This window comes from Lacerta agilis, chromosome 8 (genome assembly GCF_009819535.1).
Source record: "Lacerta agilis isolate rLacAgi1 chromosome 8, rLacAgi1.pri, whole genome shotgun sequence".
NCBI lineage: Eukaryota > Metazoa > Chordata > Lepidosauria > Squamata > Lacertidae > Lacerta > Lacerta agilis.
Window position 1 is genome coordinate 71,367,428 of NC_046319.1, and position 23,049 is coordinate 71,390,476.

General features: G+C 45.4%; 1 protein-coding gene across 3 annotated transcripts; it reads left to right on the plus strand.

Moving 5' to 3' along the window:
- Positions 1-404: 404 nt before the first annotated feature.
- On the plus strand, positions 405-23,039 carry SPACA6 (sperm acrosome associated 6). 3 transcript variants are annotated; one of them, XR_004427199.1, is made up of 9 exons: positions 405-530; positions 7,059-7,127; positions 10,927-10,950; positions 11,063-11,140; positions 11,953-12,056; positions 14,199-14,355; positions 16,840-17,086; positions 18,901-19,005; positions 22,800-23,039. XR_004427199.1 is itself a non-coding variant. In XM_033158207.1 (8 exons), the coding sequence occupies exons 1-8, from the start codon at positions 494-496 to the stop codon at positions 18,935-18,937; spliced, it is 753 nt and encodes a 250-aa protein (XP_033014098.1). In that variant the 5' UTR covers positions 405-493; the 3' UTR covers positions 18,938-19,063. The 3 variants fall into 3 exon arrangements, 2 of the variants coding, with proteins under 2 accessions (XP_033014098.1, XP_033014099.1); XM_033158207.1 differs by lacking the exon at positions 22,800-23,039 and having other exon boundaries at positions 18,901-19,063; XM_033158208.1 differs by lacking the exons at positions 11,063-11,140; positions 22,800-23,039 and having other exon boundaries at positions 18,901-19,063.
- The last annotated feature ends 10 nt before the right edge of the window (positions 23,040-23,049 follow it).

The window sequence follows — 23,049 nt, forward strand, 5'->3', positions numbered from 1 at the left end:
TCTAGGGAGGAAATGCCACAACTGAGGTGCCACCACAGAGAAGGCCCTTTCTCTGGTGGCCACCAGCTTCACCTCCAAAGGTGGGCTAACTGGAGAAAAACTTTCAGGTGAAGATCTGAATAGATTGGCAGGTTCATAAGGGAACAGGTAGCCCTGGAGGTATTTTTCTGCTTGGTTCTCTAGCTTCTGTTCAGCTCCCTGACATAGCAGATGCCATTCGCCACCCTCACACTATGCTCCCGAGCTCCGCCCCATCCAGAACCATAGAATTTGTAGAGTAGGAAGGGACCACAAGGGTCATCTAGTCCATCCCCTTGCAATGCAGAAATATTTTGCCCTACGTAGGTCTCAAACCCATGACCCTGAGATTAAGAGTTTCATGCTCTACCAATGGAACTACAATGGGAAAGGGACCAGGCCTTTCAACAGCTTCCTATCATCTTCTTTCCAAGATGCATCCGAAATTGAGAAGCTGAAGGACATATTTGGCAGAATGATCTTTTCCCTGGAGGAGAAAAGCATGGCAAAGGGTGGGTATAGACTCTTCCATCTTCTGCACGGAACTCTGCATATTTACTTGGATTTATCACCTGCACTATCCCAAGGTCTCACGGTTGCTAGCGGGAATGTTATTTGCTTTTTAAAAAATAAATAAATAAACATACAACAACAAAAACCATTCAAGATCCAAATATTGAGATTACTCTGAATTTCCTGACTCCTCCCCCCAATCCCTTCCATGAGTCCTAGTGATAATATTTACAACTGCATATCAATACTATCCAAGTTCTACAGTAGCCTTCCAAATGTTTTAACCTGCTTACAATGGTTTTGTAAATAAATTGTAAACATTTCCTATTCTTTCTTTTTTTAAGCTCTTGCCCTCTTGATTTCTGAGCTTCCCAGTTAATTTTGCCATTTCCGCATAGTCCATCAACATGGTTTTCCATTCTTCTCTGGTCGGGGTTTTTCTTCCTTCCATCTCTGGGCTAGTGGCATCCATGCGCTATTGTTGCGTACATGAACAGTCTTTTCTGGTCCTTTGGTAGCTTGGTACCTGTAATTCCTAATAAGAAAGCTTCTGGTTTTTTGTTAAAAAGCTAGTGGGAATGTTCTAGAAGAGTAAAGGTAAAGGACCCCTGGACAGTTATGTCCCGTCAAAGGCGACTATGGGGTTGCGGCGTTCATCTCACTTACAGGCCGAGGGAGCCGCCGTTTGTCCACAGAGAGCTTTCTGGGTCATGTGGCCAGCATAACTAAACCACTTCTGGTGCAACAGAACATCGTGATGGAAACCAGAGCGCACAGAAACACCGTTTACCTTCCTGCCACAGCAGTACCTATTTATCTACTTACACCTGCATGCTTTCAAGCTGCTAGGTTGGCAGGAGCTGGGACAGAACAACAGGAGCTCACCCCATCACAGGGATTTGAACCACCAACCAGGGGCGTCGCTGGGGAGGGGCGGCAGGGGCAGTACGCCCCCAGTGACAGGGTGACAAGCGGCTGGTTGGGGTGACTCCCACACGCCGCCGCTCCCTCCGTCACCCCGTCTGTGCAGCGCTGCTCCTCCCGGGGTGACCGGTCGGGAGTGGGGAGTGGTGGGAGGGGCCGCCGCTTGTCACCCCCACGCACCGCCGCTCGCTCTGTCGCCGAGGGAGCAGCAGCGCACAGTGTGTGCGGTGCTGCTGCTCCCGGGGCGACGGAACGAACGGCGGCATGTGGGGTGACAAGCGGCGGCCCCTCCCACCACTCCCACACGCCGCCACTCCCTCCGTCACCCGGGAGCAGCAGCACATGGCCCGCCTCCAGCCAGTGGTGAAAAAGCCGCTGAAAGAGGGGGAGCGGAGCCCGGGGGGAAAGGACAGGGGCAGGCCAGCGAGGGGAATGACACCCCCCTGGCTGGCCAAACCCCTCTCCTTTCCCCGGGACGGCTCCGCTCACGGAGCGCAGCGGGAGAGGGGTGGGCCAACTGGCCCGGGCGGAGGCGTCGTTCCGTGCGCATGCGTCATGACGTCATGCGCACGAAGCGACGCCCCGCCCCCATGGGTGCCGCTTGGCTTGCCGCCCCCAGCAGCCCAGCGGCTAGCTACACGTCTGCCACCAACCTACTGATTGGCAAGCCCAAGAGGCTCAGTGGTTTAGACCACAGTGCCATCCGCGTCCAGGGGTCCTTTACCTTTTTTTACCTTTAGAAGAGTAGCCATTCCACGGCACCCACAGCACGTAGAACATAGAATTCAACCGTGCCCTAAAGGTCACATCCGCACCATAGCTCCCCCAAAACAGGAATCCTGGGAACTGTAGTTCATCCTCTCACAGCACTACCATTCTCAGCATCCTTAGCAAACTATTGTTCCCAGGTTTGGGGTAGAGGTTATTGGGTGGGTGATGGCAGAAGCCTCCTTGAATTTGAGCCTATTTTCTCTTCGTGTGACCAGTGAATTAGCTTTATTGCAGTACTGGATAACCTGAGAGCCAGTGTGGTGTAGTGGTTAAGAACGGTAGACTCGTAATCTGGGGAACCGGGTTCATGTCTACACTCCTCCACATGCAGCTGCTGGGTGACCTTGGGCTAGTCACACTTCTCTGAATTCTCTCAGCCGCACTCCCCTCACAGAGTGTTTGTTGTGGGGGAGGAAGGGAAAGGAGAATGTTAGCCGCTTTGAGACTCCTTCGGGTAGTGAAAAGCGGGATATCAAATCCAAACTCTTCTTCTTCCTCCTCTGTGGTCCCATCACTCCTGACTCACAGGTCCCATCACTCCTGACTGTTGGCCACACTGTCTAGGCCTGATGGGATTTATAGTCCCACAGCACCCCCATCTCTGTATAGAATCCAGCATTCTCCCATCTGATGGATCTTGGACTACCACTCCCATCAGCCCCAGCACAACTGGGCAGTGCTGTTTGGGCTTGATGGTTCAAAACAAGGGTGGGGAACTTTTTCAGAGTGAGGACTGTGTTCTGTTCTGCGCAACCATATGAGACCTAGTGATATGCAGGGCCAGAAGCAAAAGTAGGCAGAGCAACTAATATAGTGTTTACCTTTGTTCAGCACAAACACATCTTCTCTATCTTCCATGTTGTTGTTGTTGTTGTTCAGTCGTTCAGTCGTGTCCGACTCTTCGTGACCCCATGGACCAGAGCACGCCAGGTACACCTATCCTTCACTGCCTCTCGCAGTTTGGCCAAACTCATGTTAGTAGCTTCAAGAACACTGTCCAACCATCTCATCCTCTGTCGTCCCCTTTTCCTTGTGCCCTCCATCTTTCCCAACATCAGGGTCATTTCTAGGAAGTCTTCTCTTCTCGTGAGGTGGCCAAAGTACTGGAGCCTCAACTTCAGGATCTGTCCTTCTAGTGAGCACTCAGGGCTGATTTCTTTGAGAATGGATAGGTTTGATCTTCTTGCAGTCCATGGGACTCTCAAGAGTCTCCTCCAGCACCATAATTCAAAAGCATCAATTCTACGGCGATCAGCCTTCTTTATGGTGCAGCTCTCACTTCTATCTTCCATGCAGGCAAGCAAAACGCACTATCAAAGTCAAATGACACATTACAGCCAGGCAGAGTCAGTCAGGGGAGACTTCTGAGGGTCAATTGCACCTAGAGTTCTGCATTTGGCCCCTGATCCAGAGGTTCACCACCACTGGTCTAAAAAATCTGGGCAGCACTAGGTTGGGGGGAACGCTCATCAAGTGCATAAACTTTTCTGCCACAATAAATTTCCTGTAGTGTTAAGTCTAAACTTTACATGTCAATACAGAACTCTCTGTTTTTAAAATATGTGTCTGTGCCCTCTGCTCCTATGGACTTGGGAGCATGTCCTACTGATTTCAGTGGGGGCTTACTCTCAGGTAAGGCAGCACAATATCACACCCATAATTGCTTTCAATGGTTCATGTCTCTTAAAGGTTTTGCAATATAAAAAGCAAATTGGGGTTATAAATGGTTCCACGAGGGCACTGTGAGGGAGAGCATAAGGCAGAAAATAAGCCAGGGATGTCACTTTGTAGAATCAGTGCTTTTTTCCTGGGGAGGATGCAGGGCTACGCATACCCCTAAACATTTTGTGAATCTAAGTTTGGCCTCATTGAGGGGCAGTATTTCAACATGCGTAGGAAAATGAGAGTACCCCTAAACATTCTTTTAGGAAAAAAGCATGGTGTAGAATAATTCTCAGCTGCTTAATCTTTAAGTTGATTTCAGGCTACATAAATATGCATATCAGAAAAAACAGTGGTTATAAAGGGGGGGGGGATCTTGTTTGTGCTTCATTGGGTGGCCATTTCCATAGCTCCAAAAATGAGAACATAAATCTGCCTTAAAATGTGGACATAATTCATGTGTACAGATAAACTTTTGGGAAGAATTGCTGTTGTTTAAATGCACCCACATCCCACCATAGCAGGGGAACTGTGAAAAGGTTACCCACGTGCCTGCTCAGTCCGTAGCCTGGGAAGCTGGCTGTTGATAGGCAGCTTCAAGGTCCCTACTCTCCTTTCCCAGAGATCTTTATCTGTAAATGCACATAGTTAAACTGGAATTCACTATCCCACAGGAGTCAGCGATGGCCACAAACTCACAATACATTTAAAACATAAATATAAATACATTACATCATTATACCAAAAAACAGAACAAAGCACACCCCATAACAGCCACAGGAAGGCTTGTTGTGGTGCACGAGTAACAAAAGAACACCATCTTAGTTTATCAAAAGCCAGCTGGGGGTGGGGAGAGGAGACAAGTCCTTCCTTAGTGCCCGAAATATGTCAGCAGTAGCAATGCTGCAACCCCAAAAAAAGAAAAGAAAGTCCATTTTAAAACAAAAAAAAAACCACCTGTCCCATGTATGGAGAACAGGAAATTATTCTGAATATTTAAGGTAGGAAATGTGATTATTCGTTGAAATCATAAAATTATATAATTGTAGAGCTGGAAGTAAAATCTCTTGGGCTCCATGATCACTGCAGATGGTGACAGCAGTCACAAAATTAAAAGACGCCTGCTTCTTGGGAGGAAAGCAATGACAAACCTAGACAGCATCTTAAAAAGCAGAGACATCACCTTGCCGACAAAGGTCCGTATTGTTAAAGCTATGGTTTTCCCAGTAGCAATGTATGGAAGTGAGAGCTGGACCATAAAGAAGACTGATCGCCGAAGAATTGATGCTTTTGAATTATGGTGCTGGAGGAGACTCTTGAGAGTCCCATGGACTGCAAAAAGATCAGACTTATCCATCCTTAAAGAAATCAGCCCTGAGTGCTCACTGGAAGGACAGATTCTGAAGTTGAGGCTACAGTACTTTGGCCACCTCATGAGAAGAGAAGACTCCCTAGAAAAGACCCTGATGTTGGGAAAGATGGAGGGCACAAGGAGAAGGGGACGACACAGGATGAGATGGTTCGACAGTGTTCTCGAAGCAACTAGCCTGAGTTTGGCCAAACAGCGGGAGGCAGTGGAGGATAGGGGTGCCTGGCGTGCTCTGGTCTATGGGGTCACGAAGAGTCGGACACGACTGAACAACAACAGAGCTGGAAGGGACCTTAAAGGTTGTGTTGTTCAATCCCCTGCAATGCAGGAATCTCAGCTAAAGCATCAGTGACAAATGGCTATCCAACCTATGCTTAAAAGCCTCCAAGGAAGGAGAGTCCACAACCTCCTTAGGGAGACCATTCCACCATTAAACAGCTCCTACCATCAGAAAGATTTTCCTGAAGTTTAGTCAGAATCTCCTTTCTTGTAACTTAAAGCCATTGGTTGGAGTCCAGGGGCGTCTTACCCATAGAGGCTAGTGGTGCGGGGCGCCGGGGCGCCAAGTTCTGGAGGGTTTCAGAGAAGAGGCAAGGGCTGGATGCGGCGCCTCCCAGCATCAGCTCGCTGCCCTCACCCACCTCTGCCATGCTGCACCAAAGTAGCGCCGCACCCGGAGCCTTCGTCTGCCGTGGCCACCATGGCATGAAGCGGCCAGCTGAGCTGGGAGGCACCACAGCCAGCCTCCGCCTGTTCCCCACCAGATGAGCCGCCCTCCAACCGCTGCCCGCCTCCTCCAGCCCCACTGGCAGCGCTGTCCTCCCTAAAAAAAACTGGGAAATGGGGGGGGGCGGAGGGAGCTTCGCACCACGGCTCCGGATATGCTAAAGATGGCCCTGGTCCTACCTTCCAGAGCAGGAGGAAACAAACTTGTTCCCTCTTCCATATGACAGCCCTTGAGATGTTTGATGGTGGCTATCATATCTCCTCTCAGTCTCCTCTTTTCTAGGCTGAACATTCAGGGAAGGAAATATGTGGTGGGGCTTAGGATAGATGTTTCCATGTACAGTAAGATTGGCCAGTTTTTTGGCTCTAAGGGACAGAGAGAGTAGAATGGATCCAGCATTGGCCAAAGAGTGCTGCCCAACCTTCTCCAGTCCGGAGTTCTCCATAGGTTTTGGATTACGGCTCCCATTACACATGCTGCCTAGGGCTGATAGGAGTTGTAGTTGTTCTGAACCGCAGACCCAAAGTGCAAACTCAGGTTGTCTGCTAAACTTGTGATACACTGTTCTGAATCGCAGACCCAAAGTTGGGTTTGTGGGGATGGTTGGGTACAGGGATGTCAGAAACAGCAGAGCAATCAATTCCAGTGCTTTATTAAAGAAGGTGCAGACTTACAGTATATCAGCCTGCCAGGTATCCCAGCCTTTACAGACTGCGAGACGGACACTGCAGCAAAGTGATGGCTTGTCCCGTGCAAACAATCATACATTCTTTATACACAAGGCATCATAGGTCACTTTGGCCGGCTGTTCCCATAAGGGCATAGGTGGCAAACAACCCAAATCTTACAGATAGTTCTCTTTCTGGACTCAGAGCCCAGCATCCCATGCCCACAGATAAGGATAGCATCAAAGCATGCCAATTAGCCTATATAAAAGCAAGTGAATAGAAACATGTACAGTATGAGCTCATGATTACAACAACTACCCATTAATTGTGGGGTTATTTTGACTGCCAAGATGGCCTTTTGCATCCAAAGGAATAACTTGACACCCTTCTCCATCTGCCCTCATAGTGCCTTATCCCCTGGCAGTTAAAGAAGCTGAGAAGCAGGTTGAAAAAGAAATAGCACAGCTCAAAGCAGGTAATGTCTTAAAGCTGCCTATTCCCTCTTTTGAGTCCGCAAACATTGTTCCCTCCACCACACAGCCTCCTTTCCTATCTCCAACTTGAAAATAGATTTGCATCCGTGGCTAACTGAATGCAGGTTTTGTCTGGCTGAGTGCATTATCAACTGGCTGGGAGAATGCAAGTACCGTATTTTTTGCTCCATAGGACGCACTGGACCATAGGGCACACCTCATTTTTAGAGGAGGAAACAAGAAAAAAAAAATTTCTTGTTTTCCTCCTCTAAAAGCCCTGTTTTTTTGTTTTTTGAGGATCAGCTAAAAGTTTTGCAGCTGTTTTTGCAAAGGCAAAAGGCCTTTTTTTGAGGATCAGCTAAAGGTTTTGCAGCTTTTTTTGCAAAGGGGGAAAAGCAAAGCTCCTTTTGCAAAGGGGGAAAAGCAAAGAGGAAAAGCCCCATTTTTATGGGGTTTAACTCACATTTCTGAAAAATCTTAAGGAAAGGGAGCCATTTCTACTGTTTCCAGACAGATAATCTAATCAGCCAGTCACATGTCCTGGGGAAACAAACAACCTCCCTCTGCAGCACATTCAACAAAGGAGGGTGGGGCTGAAAGGGAGCTGGGACTCTTATCTCTCTCCTGATCTCTTGCTGATCAGCTGCTGAGCAGGGTCCTTTCAACACTCCCTTTTCTCTTTGTAAAATAAAAAGCACAATCTGCTTTTGGCCCCTGGGCAATTTAGCTCCAGGGACCACCATTCACTCCATAAGAAGCACAGGTATTTCCCCTTACTTTTTAGGAGGAAAAAAGTGTGTCTTATGGAGCTAAAAATACCGTAGATCTCCTCTTATACGTCCCACAATATTTTGCTGGTGTCTCAGCCTTTATTGTGGCTATTGGATGTGATAGCTAAATCAGCCTTGTAAACAAGCCCATAGAAGTTACTAGCCTGTGGAAATATTCACCAGAGGATGGCCAGACATCTCCACCAGCCTGTTGTGTTTCCATGCTAAGCTTGGAGAAAGGTGCTGGAGTTGCTTTGCTATTACTTGGACAATCTATAATAATAATAATAATAATAATAATAATAATAATAATAATAATAATAATAATAATAAATATATTATTTGTACCCCGCCCATCTGGCTGAGCTTCCCCAGCCACTCTGAGCAGCTCCCAAATGAATGTTAAAACAATACAGCATTAAATATTAAAAACATCCCTAAACAGGGCTGCCTTCAGATGTCTCTTAAAAATAGGATAACTGCTTATTTCCTTGACATCTGGTGGAAGGGTGTTCCATAGGGTGGGCACCACTATCAAAAAGGCCCTCTGTCTGGTTCCCTGTAGCCTCACCTCTTGCAATGAGGGAACCACCAGAAGGCCCTTGGCGCTGGATCTAAGTGTCCGGGCTGAACGATGGGGGTAGAGACGCTCCTTCAGGTATACAGGACCAAGGCCGTTTAGGGCTTTAAAGGTCAGCACCAACACTTTGAATTGTGCTCGGAAACGTGCTGGGAGCCAATGTAGGTCTCTCAGGACCAGTGTTATGTGGTCCCGGCAGCCACTCCCAGTCACCAGTCTAGCTGCCGCATTCTGGATTAGTTGTAGTTTCCGGGTCACCTTCAAAGGTAGCCCCACGCAGAGCACATTGCAGTAGTCCAAGCGGGAGATAACCAGAGCATGCACCACTCTGGAGAGACAGTCCACGGGCAGGTAGGGCCTCAGCCTGTGTACCAGATGGAGCTGGTAAACAGCCCCCCTGGACACAGAATTGACCTGCGCTTCCATGGACAGCTGTGAGTCCAAAATGACTCCCAGGCTGCGTACCTGGTCCTTCAGGGGCACAGTTACCCCATTCAGGACCAGGGAGTCCCCCACACCCGCCCGCCCCCTGTCCCCCCAAAACAGTACTTCTGTCTTGTCAGGATTCAACCTCAATCTGTTAGCCGCCATCCATCCTCCAACCACCTCCAGGCACTCACACAGGACCTTCACTGCCTTCACTGGGGATTCGATAAATTCATGGAGGATTCTATAAATTCATGGAGATTAAAGGCTATCAATGGCTCCAGCTTGTTCTCCCTCCACTGTTGGAGACAGTATATGAATACAAGTTGCTGGAAATCACAAGTGCAGAGAGCGCTGTTGCACTCAGATCCTGCTTGCGAGCTTCCCATAGGCATCTGGTTGGCTAGAACAGGATGCTGGACTAGATGGGCCATTGGCCTGACCCAACAGTTTCCTTCTGGCAACCCACTTGGTTTTACACTGGACAAGAGGAAAAACAGAATGCTCCGTTGCTTTTCCTCCTCTGTCACCTTCTCATTTACTTGCATGGAATTCCTTCTTCCTTACCATTACCAGGCTAGTGCTTAATTACAAGGCTGAATACAACCAGAAGTTTCTGAGACTGTGTACAACGCAATAACAATTGCTCTGGGGCAAACAACAGGAGAGGTTTTCATGCCCAGCTCATGAGCTTCACAGAAGTATCTAGTTGATTGCTGGGATAGAAGTGGGGGTGTGATTTGGGCTGGTCCTGCCCTGCAGCAGAATTGAAGCAGCCAGAAGCAGTTTAGCCAGATAGATAAAGGCAGGAAGTGGTGCCTGAGTGATATAATAAATAAGACTTTTTAATGGGTTGACCCTTGAGGGGAGGGCATTCGGACTACTCTTCATGTGGTAAATGTTTTGTTGTTGTTCAGTCGTTCAGTCATGTCCGACTCTTCGTGACCCCATGGACCAGAGCACGCCAGGCACGCCTATCTTTCACTACCTCCCACAGTTTGGCCAAACTCATGCTAGTCCCAGTTGCCTTTGTCCATGCAGTTTTCTTGGCAGGGATACTGGAGTAGCTTGCCAGTTCCTCCTCCAGGTGGATCACATTTAGTCTAAACTCTCCACTGTGACCTGTCCATCTTGCGTGGCCCTGCATGGCATAGCTCATAGCTTCCCTGAGTTATTCAAGCCCCTTCCCCATGACAAGGCAGTGATCCATGAAGGAGGGTAAATGTTTAAATAGAATCAAATTCTAGATGGACCTTTGTTCTAACACAGCAGGGTTGATAGGTTCTTCTATAACAGTGTTTTTCAACCTTTCTTGGGCAAAGGCACACTTGTTTCATGAAAAAAATCACGAGGCACACCACCATTAGAAAATGTTAAAAAATTTAACTCTGTGCCTATATTGACTATATACAAAGTAATTCTCTTGAATTTTTCAATTTTTCCCACGGCACACCAGGCAACATCTCGCGGCACACTAGTGTGCCGCGGAACAGTGGTTGAAAAACACTGTTCTATAAGAAGGCTGGCTTACCCACGGCCCTCCAGAAGTCTCCAACTCCAACCAGCCCCAGTCAGCATGGAGGATGGGAATTTGTAGCCCAGCTATGTTTGGATGGCTACAGATTCTCCACCCATACGTTCATCCAATACAAAAGCTCAAGGCGGCTTGCAAAATTGCAATTAAAAAGAAAGAAACGGGTAATAGATGAGAACTGGCGTGGTGTGCTGAACCAGGACCTGGGAGATCAGGAGATCAAATCCCCTACTCAGTCATGAAGTCCACAGGGCAACCATAGATCAGTCACTGTCTCGGGTTCAACCTACCTCACAGGGTTGTTGTGAGCATAAAATAGGGGTGGGGAGAGAAGCATGTATGACACCTCAGTTGAACTCCTTAGGTGACAGGTGGGATAATAATAATAATAATAATAATAATAATAATAATAATAATAATAATAATAATAATAATAATAATGTAATTGTAATAAACAAGCAAATAATGCAATTTCCTTTCCTCCTGTACAGCTCCAGCCTGCATCCCACCGTGTGGTGAGTGCCAAAACCTACCGCTTTCCTAGCCTATCCTCGTTGCCCCTCCATTCCAGCTTCCCTCCCGGGCTTCTGCTTCTATTCCCATTGCACTCTTTCATCTTCCTCCCAGGGTTCCAGAAAGAGGCTCGCCAATACCGATGCTCGTCTTGCACCATGGTGGACTGCTCGCTGCCCATTGATTGCCCAAGTACATCCCTCTTGGTTCTTCCTTGATTTTCAGGGTCAGGATATTTGCTGGCCAAGATGGTGGGAGGATTCTGTGCCAACTGTACCAAGAAGGATCTTTCACTGAGAGCCATGGAAACCACAGAGATGTGGGTGGGGAGAATTGTAGAATTGTAGAGAAGGATAAGGAAAGGCCATAGCTTAATGGTAAGACGCATGCTTTGCATACCAAAAAATTGTGGGTTCAATCCCTGGCATTTACAGATAGGGATCGGGGGTGGAGGGAACTCCTGTCTGAAACCCCTAAAGAGCCACTGACTAAAGCTTTTGTGCAGTATCAGGGGGGCTTCCTATGTTCCACATTGCCCTGGTAAATGATGCGCATCAAATTGGGCTCACAGCTTAATAGGAGACTTAGGTCATGTGCATTTCAGAGGCGTTGGACTAGAGGACCCTTGGGGATCCCTTCCAACTCAGTGGTTCTATGATGACTCCATACCTGTGTAAAGTACATTTGAAGTATGTTCTTTTGCTCAGAAGAATTCTGGGCACTGTATTTTGTGACTGCTGGGAACTGTAACTCCCATGAGGAACAAACTATCTATTATTGATGTATTAAACTGGTATACCGACCATCATCTGTAGATCTCAGGGCAGTTCACAACATGTTTTGAATGTGCTTTAAAGGGATAGCGCGTACACGGCCACAATGTCTCTAAGCACTATCTAGGATGAGAAACGACTTCCCCAATCTGGCTTGCTCTGCTAAAAATATATATTAATTTGATTCTTTCTCCTCCCCGTTCCCCAATTCCTCATCTCCCAACCTCCCAGTTCAGGATGTGCATAAATCTGAAGGGGACGTGACACTTCTCAGCTGCAGAGTTCAGTTTGAGATTCCTCAGGACGCAACCTACCGATGGAAATTTGCCAAGGAAGTAAGCGACTCTTGGGTGGTTGAAACAGAGCCTTCCTCACTAAACCCCCTGCTTGTGAGGTAGCTCTATAGCAAAAGATTAAATGCTCCTCACGTTGTCCCTTTTTCAAAGGTGCTTTGAGCAAGGTTTTTGCAGCAAAACAACCACAAAACTTTGGCTCAGATTTGGAGGGGACCCCAGATTTTGAGATTGATGAAGCCATTCTTAGGGCTTTCCTTGATTCCAAGTGTGTATCCACCGATTTGTGGTGTAGTCCTGCAAAGCTTCATTCAACAGCAGTAACATGAAATCCAAGGCAAGTCTAATGGTTTGGGGCCCTCACTGCAAGGAGGACTGTGTTCCTGAGGAGGGATGAGAATGCTTTTGTGCATGTGTAAGTAGTAGCTTAATATTATATATACCCACATAGCAGAAGAGCACTCAGTCTGCAAAGAGGATCACCCCCTGGCAGCTGAAACTGACTGGTCTCAAGACAAAAATTCTGGTATCTTTTCACAGAACCACCATTTCTAGAGGCACTGCATCTGTAATCCCTAGATGCAAGCAGCAACAATAAGCCATCACTGTCAAGGTCGAGGGGGCCCTGTTTACTTGCAAAGACACCTGGCTTCCTGCTTGTTGGGAACAGGAACATTGGTGTACTTTTGCTCTGACCTTGCAAGGCTGCGCATTTAGTCCTCGGACGTTCTGTAATCTGTGCAAGCGATCGCAAGCTCTCAAAATACAATTTAAAGGCTACAGCAAGGATGAGAAACCTTTTTTCCAACTGGAGGTCCACATTCACTTCTGAGCAGGCTTCTGGAGGCCTGGTGCTGCTGGTTGGTGGGGACAAAGGCAGATGTGGACAGAGCAAGAAAGGCAAATTTTGTGTTTGTGCAGGAGGCTCATTCCTACACACACCCTTCCCTTTCTTTAATCCAGGAAAGCAAAAGGCATTATCAGAGTTGAAGGACACATTCCAGCCGAGCAAAAAATGCTCGGGGAGGATGCAATGCAGGAATAGCAGATGTGGCTTGGGGAGAAGGAGGGTGAAGAGAGGCGAGTTTTGGAAGCCAAACAGAGAATCTCAGAGGGTGGTATTTGAGGTTCCCAGCTCCTGATATAAGGGAAGGGGCAATGTTTGTGTGCCTAAAGGTGGAACTGCACACTTGAAAAGACACACACACACACACCAGGTTTTTCTCCTTGAGAAAATAATCTATACAGGTCCCCCTATATTCCATCACCCAGGGAGAAAGGCAGATTCGCTTAAGATGGTGGGGGGAGTGTTTGATTTTGAACAGAGAAATGGCTGGAAAGGAAAAGGTTCAGCAGCCCCCACACTAGACAATCTGCAGCCACCTACAGCTAGTTTGCCTGGCAAAATAAATTCATCAGGAGAGCTGGGTGTGGGTGCAAAATCGTGCAACTACACACTATGGGTTGCATTCGACTAACTTTTACTCACCACAAAGCTTCATCAGTTTGAGGCTAATCAGACATAACTGTTAACTTTGTGTTACACAAAGTTGTGGTGAAACCTGTTGCTGATCCGGAGGACAGGTCTTCTTTTACTCGCCCACCTGTGTTGAACCAGTACTGATCTGCACATGGCATTGTAACATGTTTTTGGTTGTGTGAATGGTCATTAGTTAACCTTTATTCAGCTATTATCCTAGTAAATTCCTTTTTACATTTATTAGCCAATTTGTGGTGGTTTGTTTTGGTTTATTGTTACATTATTATCACCACTTTGATACTTTGTTTAGTTTGTTTGCATGAGAGGCACACCATATTCAGAGTCATTTTTGTCCTGTCCGTTTATTGTTGTTTCCATCGATTTATCATGAATCCTCTAAACCGCCGTCTGAAAGCAATTTCCACTTAAGATAAATATAAAGCAGCTACAAATGTGAAAACAACAAATATATTTAAAACAAGACCGAAATCCTAACAAGGAGAGACCTATTTAACTATCTGGGAAAGGTTGTCAGAACAAAAATGTCTTTGGTTGTTTCCGGAAAGTACTGATAGTGGACACCTGTCATATCTCAGCAAGGATGTTATTTTACAGAACAGGGGCAGCCACAGTTAAGGCCCTGTTCCGAGTTACTGCTTAGGACTTCTCTCTCCCCTCTTCTCTTTCCACTTCTCTACCTGCAGATCAGAACCAACAAAATTTTCCTCTTCCAAGACCTGAACTTTGGGTTCAATCCTTCTCTCCTTATCCGCCCCACCCTGGGATCCCACCATGGCACTTTCGCCTGCCAGATCACTGAGGAGGACGGGGTGCTGGTCAGAAAGTTCTTCTACCTCAATGGTGAGGAATCAGGGCTTGTGGGACAAACAGGCTCCTCAGGAAAGTCCAGGTGTTTTTGGCTGGTGAGGCCTAGACTAGCTTGGGTCACATCAAAACCACACCATACATTTTAAGCCCGCTTACACCACTTTAACCAGCCATGGATTCCCAAGGAATCTTGGGAACTGTAGCTACAATTCCCAGTACCACACCTCCCAAGTTCCCCCCAAATACGAGACATCCCATTTTCTCATGTGAGATCTCGGCTGTCGTTTTGGGTGCTGTGCTCTCGCCTCCCCCCCAAAAAAAAACCACTTGGGGGGGGGGTGAGAGCAAGGTACAGGTCACATGACTCACCCAGGTGTGTGTCCCAGTTTAGGATTTTTTAAAAATGGACGTTTTGGGGTAGTCTTCATAATCTACAGTTTCTTCTTGGGAAGCAATGGCTGTGAAAGTAGCGTAAGAGTAGTTCAAGGCGCACCTTTTTGCCCTGGCTGTTGACACCTGAGAGCTATATATATTTGGGGGGGACCCACCTTATGTCTGTGACTGCAAGTTGCATAAAATTGTTTTTAATATTGTGCTTTAACCTGCCCTGGGACCTCAAGGTGAAGGGCGAATTAACAAACAAATAAGCAATGCATTGTGACCTTTGCTTATACAGTGGTACCTCTGGTTACAAACTTAATTCGTTCCATAGGTCCGTTCTTAACCTGAAACCGTTCTTAACCTGAGGTACCACTTTAGCTAATGAGGGCCTCCCGCTGCCGCCATGCGATTTTTGTTCCCATCCTGAGGTAAAGTTCTTAACCCAAGGTACTACTTCTGAGTTAGCATATTCTGTAACCGGAAGTGTTTGTAACCCGAGGTACCACTGTACCTGGATTGGGCCAGGAGGCAAATGTGGAGCCCGGTCACATGATGTTGCAGCAATAACATACAAAGGTAAAGCTTTCCCCATCACTGTGTGCTTGGGATTTTTGATTATTTCCTGCACATTTGTAACCCGCCCTTCCTCCAAAGGCTTCAGGATGGTTCATCCTGCCCTGTCTTTTATCTGAAATGGATAAGGCTGAAAAGCAATTAATGGTCCAAGGTCATCTGGCAAGAGTTTCATGGCTGGGTGGGGTTTTTTTTTAGCCTAACTCTCCCCTTTCCTTTTTGTGTAGGTGGGTGATTTCAACCAGAATTGCTCCATCAAAAAGCATTTGCTCATCACAAAAGCCTTTTATTTGGCTCTCCCCATTCTTGATCCAATGCCCCAAACACTGCACATGATGCTGCTAGGGGCAGAAAACCAGACTTTTAAAAATGACTTTATTATTATTATTTTTTTAAAGGTAGCATTTTTGCCTGTTGCTCAACTATTAAATAGACAGGAGTTTCTGTCCCTAAAAACCTGGCAAACACGGACTAAATAGTAACACGCTGAATTTGCCACATCAAATTGGTACAAAAAGTCTTTAACAGAACTGGCCTTTTGACAATTGCCATGTAAAGTTCATTCCACACTTGCAAGAAACTGATCCTTCAATATGGCAGTGTCCTTTGGTACTCCCTGCTCATTTATTTTTTATTTTTGTATAATTTATTTTTAAATTTGTATTTTAATCTGTTATTTTAAATTGATTGGGTTTATGTTTTTTGCTGTGATTTTAATTGGTGTTAGCCGCCCTGAGCCCGGTTTTTTTTGGCCGGGAAGGGCGGGGTATAAAAAAAAAATTATTTTTTATTTATTTTATATTAGGCAGGCGTTATTGCAGTCTTCTTTTCAGTGACTGCTATAAACTTTTGTGTTTAAGCAAGCCTACTCAGACATATAAATCTTGCATGTGTGTGTGTTTTATACTGTTTACTTATTTATTTTTAACTCCTGGTTTTCTTTTCATAGAATCATAGAATTCTAGGAAAGGGACCCCAAGGATCATCTAGTCCAACCCCCTGCAATACAGGAATCCCAATACAGGAATCTTCGATGACAGAATCATTTAGCCATTTAAGGCCAACCTTTTCCCTAATGCATTATTTTATTGGTAACTTAATGTGTGTTTTGTGCTTTGCGTAAACTGCTTAGAGGTTTTGACGACTAAGCAGTAAATCCATTGCATTGTTAACCCGTGGAACCCCCTGCAACAGGAGTCAGGGATGGCCACCAACTTGGATGGCTTTAAAAGAGGGTTGGACAAAGTCATGGAGGGAGAAGCTCATCAATGGTTACCAGCCGCGATGTCAACGTTCTGCCTTCATGGTCTGAGGCAATAATGCTTCTGAATGCTAGCTGCTGTGAATCACAAGTAGAGAGAGAGCTGTTGCGCCCAGGTCCTGCTTTGGGGGCTTCCTATAGGCATCTGGTTGTCCACTGTAAGGGCAGGATATTGGACCAGATGGGCCACTCACCTGACTCAGCAAAGTTCCTCATATGTTCTCAAATTAAATAAGATATAGCAAGGTTGGTCTTTCAATGATGGTTTGCCTAAGTGGCTTGGACTTTTCCCTCTCCTGCAGTGACAGAGAAGAGACTTCATCAAGAGAAAGAGTTGCAGGAGATGTTCAAAGCCATCTTGAACCCCCCACCAATGGTAGAGGTTGCAGGTGAAACATGGGGAGAGGAAGTGGAGACCAACCTAACCGACTCAGAGATGCCTTCCTTGGAAGAGATTCTCTCTGGGCCAGACTTCCTCCACAAGAAGGTTGTTTTCTTCCTCATCGTGGGGATAGCCATGATCTCAGCACTGGCCACTATGATAGCAATGTGAGTTTCGTTACAGTTCTTCCGGCACAGAGGGCTGGGGTTCCAAAATAAAGTGACTTGATTTATTTTATCTCATTCCATTCACTTCGTTTTACAAATAAAAACAAAAAGCACTGAGGCACTGGTTTCCTTGCCTGGAACAACCTCAGCTCAGGGGTAGAAGATGTGTTTTTGCACATAGAGTTTTGCACATAAAGCTTCGGTCTTTTGGGGAGCCACTTCTATAAAAGTAGACAATACTGAAAATAAGATGGACAATGAATGTAAGAAGATTGCTGGCAGGGTCAGCTCAGTGCCAATCTCACAGTGGCTTGTCAAGTGATTAAAACTGTATCTGTTTAATAACTTGCCTTTAAAACCAATCTAACTGATTAAATCTAAGGCTGTCACCCAACTAAATAAATCCAGGGTTGCAAAACCACACCCAGTTACCAGGAAGTTAGCCCCACAGAGTAATCCTGCATAGGAATGCCATTGATCAATGAAGTGATTAAATCTGCTGAAATCTGCATATGAGAAACACCCATTTTAAAGGGGAAGAAAAGATCATTTGTGATTTTTTTTCCAGATAAGGTTGGCATAGCCAAAGAAGATGCGTTTGCCTCCCTCCTCAAACACAAGTGAAAGAATGGTGCTCACCATCTCAAGTTTGTTGTAAATAAGTTATATTAAACAGTGCTTTTTTATCCCTGGGGGTACGCAGGGGTACGCATACCCCTAAACGTTTTGTTTAAGTTTGGCCTCATTGAGGGGCAGTATTTCAATATGAATAGAAAAATGAGAATACCCCTAAACATGGTTTTTTTTAAAGAAAAAAAGCACTGATATTAAAAATTATGATCGAAAAATAAACAAATAAATTCTTAAGACCACATATTTAGTGCCAGGTGTGTGTGTGTGTGATAGTTCCAGCTGGCTAATTAAAACAGTTGCAACTCTAATTAAATATATTTTATTTTATTGCATATTACTGCAATAAACAACTCAATAGTATCCCATTTGTTTAGCATCAGCTACACTTGCTTTGTCATTCAATAAAAAGAATTTTGCTCCCCTGGTTTTCAGATCAGTGGAATCAAAGGTTTGAAGCAAATAAATAAATAAATAAATGTTTTTCAGATGGATCCATCCATTCATAGTTTTAACCTATTTGAAACCTTACATGCTTAAAACACTTTTAAGAATGTGCTTAGGGAAGAACACAGGTAGAGACTCAACCATTCATCCACCCCTGATCACATTATATTTGAAACCTTGCATTTTAGAGCAGGTTCCCCCCCCCAACAGATTTTTATTTTTAAAAGCCTTTTGTACAGCTTTCCACCAGAACCCCTCTCAGAACCAGAACTCTTATTACTGATCCTCCCCCATCAAAGAACAAACTTAGTTGGTCCAAGAACAAACTTTGTTGGTCTCAAAGGTGCTACTGGAAGGATTTATTTGTTTATTTTAGACTATGGCAGACCAACATGGCTACCTACCTGTAACTTAAACCCTGGAAGTTTAACTACCCCAATTCCCATTGTTAGAGGGAAAAGTTGTCCTTTCGAAATATTTTCCCCATCTTCAGGAGCTCACAAAAACAGAAGTCCTCTGTTATGCATGTAGCTCTGCTGGTTAAATTTGGCTGGCTAAACATCCCACCCTACACATTTTTTTGTTTTGAGATGTAAAGGTCCCTTTGAGATCAAGAGCACTTTCTCTCACGTGAACAGTGGATTAATCTTATCTCTTAAGCAGCTGTTAAGAGATGTTAGTTTTAAGTATTTGGAACAGCCATTGAACTAAGCATCCACTCTTTGTTTGCTCCTTAGGACAATTTATCGCTGGGCTACAGACATCAAACTGTGAATTGGGAGGAAATTCACAGAACATTCCTCCCTTCCCCTCTACCCACCCCTTCTTTTTGCTGTGCCTTGGTAAGGACTGTACAACGATGGCATCACCATTACGACACAATTAAAAGAATAATAATAATCCAGGTCACACATTGGAACTTCTAAGGACAAGTTATGAGTTTTGCAATTTGTACTCAGGGTAATCTCTCTTCCATTTAATGACGGGGTGGGCGGACTGGTGACTAACAAAAACTCAAAAGCGTGCATCTGTCTGTTTTCATTGTTGTTGTTGTTTGTTTGTTTGAGCCTGTCTGAGCCTGTTACAACAAAAGGAAAAAGCACATTGGGTTCTCTCTGGGCTGTTTTAGAGGTTTCTCCAGCACCCATCCCCATTAAGAGGTTTCTCCCCCCCCAAAAAAAAAAATTCTTCAAAGCATAGGGTTGTGCCAATTCTACTGATATCTCCTTCCTGCTAAGCGAGCAAGGCACCCAAATCTGAAAATGGAGCGATCAGAAGACAGAAAATCTACAAGGACAGAGCTGTGTTACAGTGTAGCTCAGTGGGAGGAAGGTCCCAAGTTCAAGTCCTGACAAGGTCTGAAACCCTGGAGAGCTACTGCCACCCAGTGCGGACAATATCAAGCTAGATGGACCCACTTTCTGACTCTGTGTGAGGCAGGTTCCCGAGTTCCTGTGCAAGGCTAACCCTGCCTACTCAGAAATAGGTCCTACTGGGTTCAGTGGGACTTACTCCCAGGTATGTAGGAGGCAGTGAGAGATTTCACTTTCTTGGGTTCCATGATCACTGCAGATGGTGACAGCAGTCACGAAATTAGAAGACGCCTGCTTCTTGGGAGAAAAGCAATGACAAACCTAGACAGCATCTTAAAAAGCAAAGACATCACCTTGCCGACAAAGGTCCGTATAGTTAAAGCTATGGTTTTCCCAGTAGTAATGTACGGAAGTGAGAGCTGGACCATAAAGAAGGCTGATCGCCGAAGAATTGATGCTTTTGAATTATGGTGCTGGAGGAGACTCTTGAGAGTCCCATGGACTGCAAGAAGATCAAACCTATCCATTCTCAAAGAAATCAGCCCTGAGTGCTCACTAGAAGGACAGATCCTGAAGTTGAGGCTCCAGTACTTTGGCCACCTCATGAGAAGAGAAGACTCCCTGGAAAAGACCCTGATGTTGGGAAAGATGGAGGGCACAAGGAGAAGGGGACGACAGAGGATGAGATGGTTGGACAGTGTTCTCGAAGCTACTAACATGAGTTTGGCCAAACTGCAAGAGGCAGTGAAGGATAGGCGTGCCTGGCGTGCTCTGGTCCATGGGGTCACGAAGAGTCGGACACGACTGAACGACTGAACAACAACAACATGTAGGGTTAGGGTTGCAGCTGTACTGCCTGCTGCAGCGAAACCAAATGAAGTTTTCTGAGTGGAAAGGAAGCCAAGAATTATGAGTGGGTCCTGCAACAAAATGTTGCCATGTGGCTTGTTCCCTGTTCAGGATTCCGTTCCCTCAACACCCAGGTTCCACCCCATCCCTGCAAAAGTCCGTCTGTATTCCATGTCACAGGAGACAGTCAAGTAAGAAACTAAAAGTGTAAAGTAGGAATTTATTAACACAGGAATTAACACATTCCTCTATGACAGGGTTCGCCAAACTTGGGTCTCCAGCTGTTTTTGGACTACAGCTTCCATTGTCCCTAGGGATGATGGGAATTGTAGTCCCTAAACAGTTGGAGAGACCCAGGTTTGGGAAAATCCACTCTAGGAATTACTAGAAGGGTGGAAAACCTGTGCATCTCCAGATGTTGTTGGAATCCAACTCCCATCAATTTCAGCCCGCATGGTAGGGATGATGGGAGTTGTAGTCTGGCAATGAATGGACACAGGTTAACCCCCACTGAACTGGTCACCTCGCCTCAAGAAGGATATTTGGGGAAATTCAGAAAAGGGTAGACAAAATGATTGAGGGGATGGAATGGCTTCCCCAATGAGGAAAGGTTGAAGCATTTGGGACTTTTTAGTTTACAGAAAAAGCAAGTAAGAGAAGACATGATATATACCAGTAATTTTATGCTGGGCATGGAAGAAACAGAGAGAGAGAGAAGTTTTTCTTCCTCATACATAACGCTGGAACTTGGGGACACCCAAGGAAGCTTCACAACAGATAAAAGAAAGAGTTATTCTTCATGCAGTTAAAATTTGGAACTCACTGCTACAGGAGTCAGTGATGGCCACCAACTTGGGGGCTTTAAAAGAGGATTGGGCAAATTCGTGGTGGGCAAGGCTAGGCATGGTTACTACTATAGCTGCAACGGCTATGCTGTGTTTCCACAGCTGGAGACAGCAAAGTGTTGAATATCATTTTCTGAAAATCACAGGAAGGGAGGGAGCACTTGGGCTTGGGTCCTGCTTGCAAGTCTCCTAAAGTCACCTGGTTGGCTGCAGTGAGAACATGATGCTGGACTAGAGGGGCTACTGGCCTGATCCCACAGGCTCCCCTTACATTCTACTGACAGCAGGGCTGAAGAATCTGTGGCCCTCCAGATGTTCCTGAGCTCCATCTCTCATCAGTCCTGGCCAGTATTACCATGAGGCAGGGATTATGGGAATTGTAGCCCAGCATGGCAAGTTCCCCACCCCTGCTTTGCAAAAGGCAGAAAAGGTCATGTTTCCCTGGTGGGTTGGTGCAGTTATAGGAAGGAATTTGAATTCACTCCGAAGTATTCAGAACTATTACCCTACCCTGTTTCTTTGATGCATCTAAAAACAGGCAGTTGCAGATGTTTGAAAGGGAGCTGCGTGGAATTTTCAAGGGACAAGAAACATTTCTTCTTCCAACAAAGCTACCAGTATTTCATTTAAAGAAAAAAAGTTTCCTTCTCTTTGTTAATATGGTCTGCTGAACTCAGCAGTATTCAAATCATCAGTGGCATTGCACTTGGGTGTTTTTAGATTCTGAATTGAATAAGCTTAAAGAGTGGGCCCTGGGGCCACAATTAACAACTCAACACACTGAATAGAGCTCCAAGAGCTGAGTGGATCTTCACCTCCACAGATTGAATGGGGATAATCTGGCAGATTTGCCTAAACTAATCAAAGACTTGTTACAGGTAGGTAGCCTTGCTGGTCTGCCATAGTCAAATCAAAAGAAAAAAAATTCCTTCCAGTAGCACCTCAGAGACCAACTAAATTTGTTCTTGGTATGAGCTTTTGTGTGCATGCACACTTCTTCAGATACACTGAAACACTGTATAACAAGTATAAAATCTCTTTTGCAACCATAAGGCCTTGCAATGTCCACTTTTGTTGCCCTACCATCCATCCCCATCCTACAGGAATATCAATGTAAAAGTACATGATCATCTGCAAACAGGAAAGATTTTCACCGATACCAAATTGATGTAGGCAACAAGTTCGGACCAAAAATTATCTGACAAAGCCAAACCACATGCCTCAATTGACATCTGTATGAATGCCTTTCTATACAAATGTTGTCGAGTCCAATATACAGTACTTGGAATGCTACTTTTTGCCAGATCAAATTCAATTTCACATCCAAGGAAACATTCCATATGGATTCTACAGCAATTCGTTTAAGGTTTATAACACCTTACAGTTCCCTATTCCACACATCTCCACGACACCTTCGCAAGCTGGTCTAGATGGGCCACTGGCCTAATCTTGCACCTTCTTTTTCATTTCCTTCTTAAATCAGCCTGCCTAAGCAGGCTCAACCTGGACACACTATTTGATTTCACCTGCTTTTAAATCTGTTCAATGTTTCTCTAAGTTTATTGTTTTAAAATCATTTTTAGAGGCTTCTCCCCATGTTTTAAAATACGCTTCCCTTCTCCTTTTCAGCTGTATTATTTTATCGCGGATATGTTTGCGGCCCTGGGATCCTCTGGGAGAGAAGAGCAACATGTAAATAAATGTAATAAATGAAACAAGGTAACTAAACAAAATGTACCTTTTCCTACTAAAGCTAATTTCCAAGTACAGCAATGTTTGTTCCAGGAGCCTGAAGCCTTGACATTCACACCTCGATCCTTATCTATAATACAGTCGTAACTCAGTTTAAGAACAGTCTGGTTTAAGAACGATTTGGTTT

What these genes read in the sequence shown, in the direction of transcription:
- SPACA6 (XM_033158207.1), top strand. Translation starts at nt 494, where the DNA reads ATGATCTTTTCCCTGGAGGAGAAAAGCATGGCAAAGG. An exon ending in AATAGCACAGCTCAAAGCAG is followed by an intron (nt 7,128 to 10,926) that starts GTAATGTCTTAA and finishes CCTCCTGTACAG; the next exon opens with CTCCAGCCTGCATCCCACCG. An exon ending in AAAGTTCTTCTACCTCAATG is followed by an intron (nt 14,356 to 16,839) that starts GTGAGGAATCAG and finishes CCTCTCCTGCAG; the next exon opens with TGACAGAGAAGAGACTTCAT.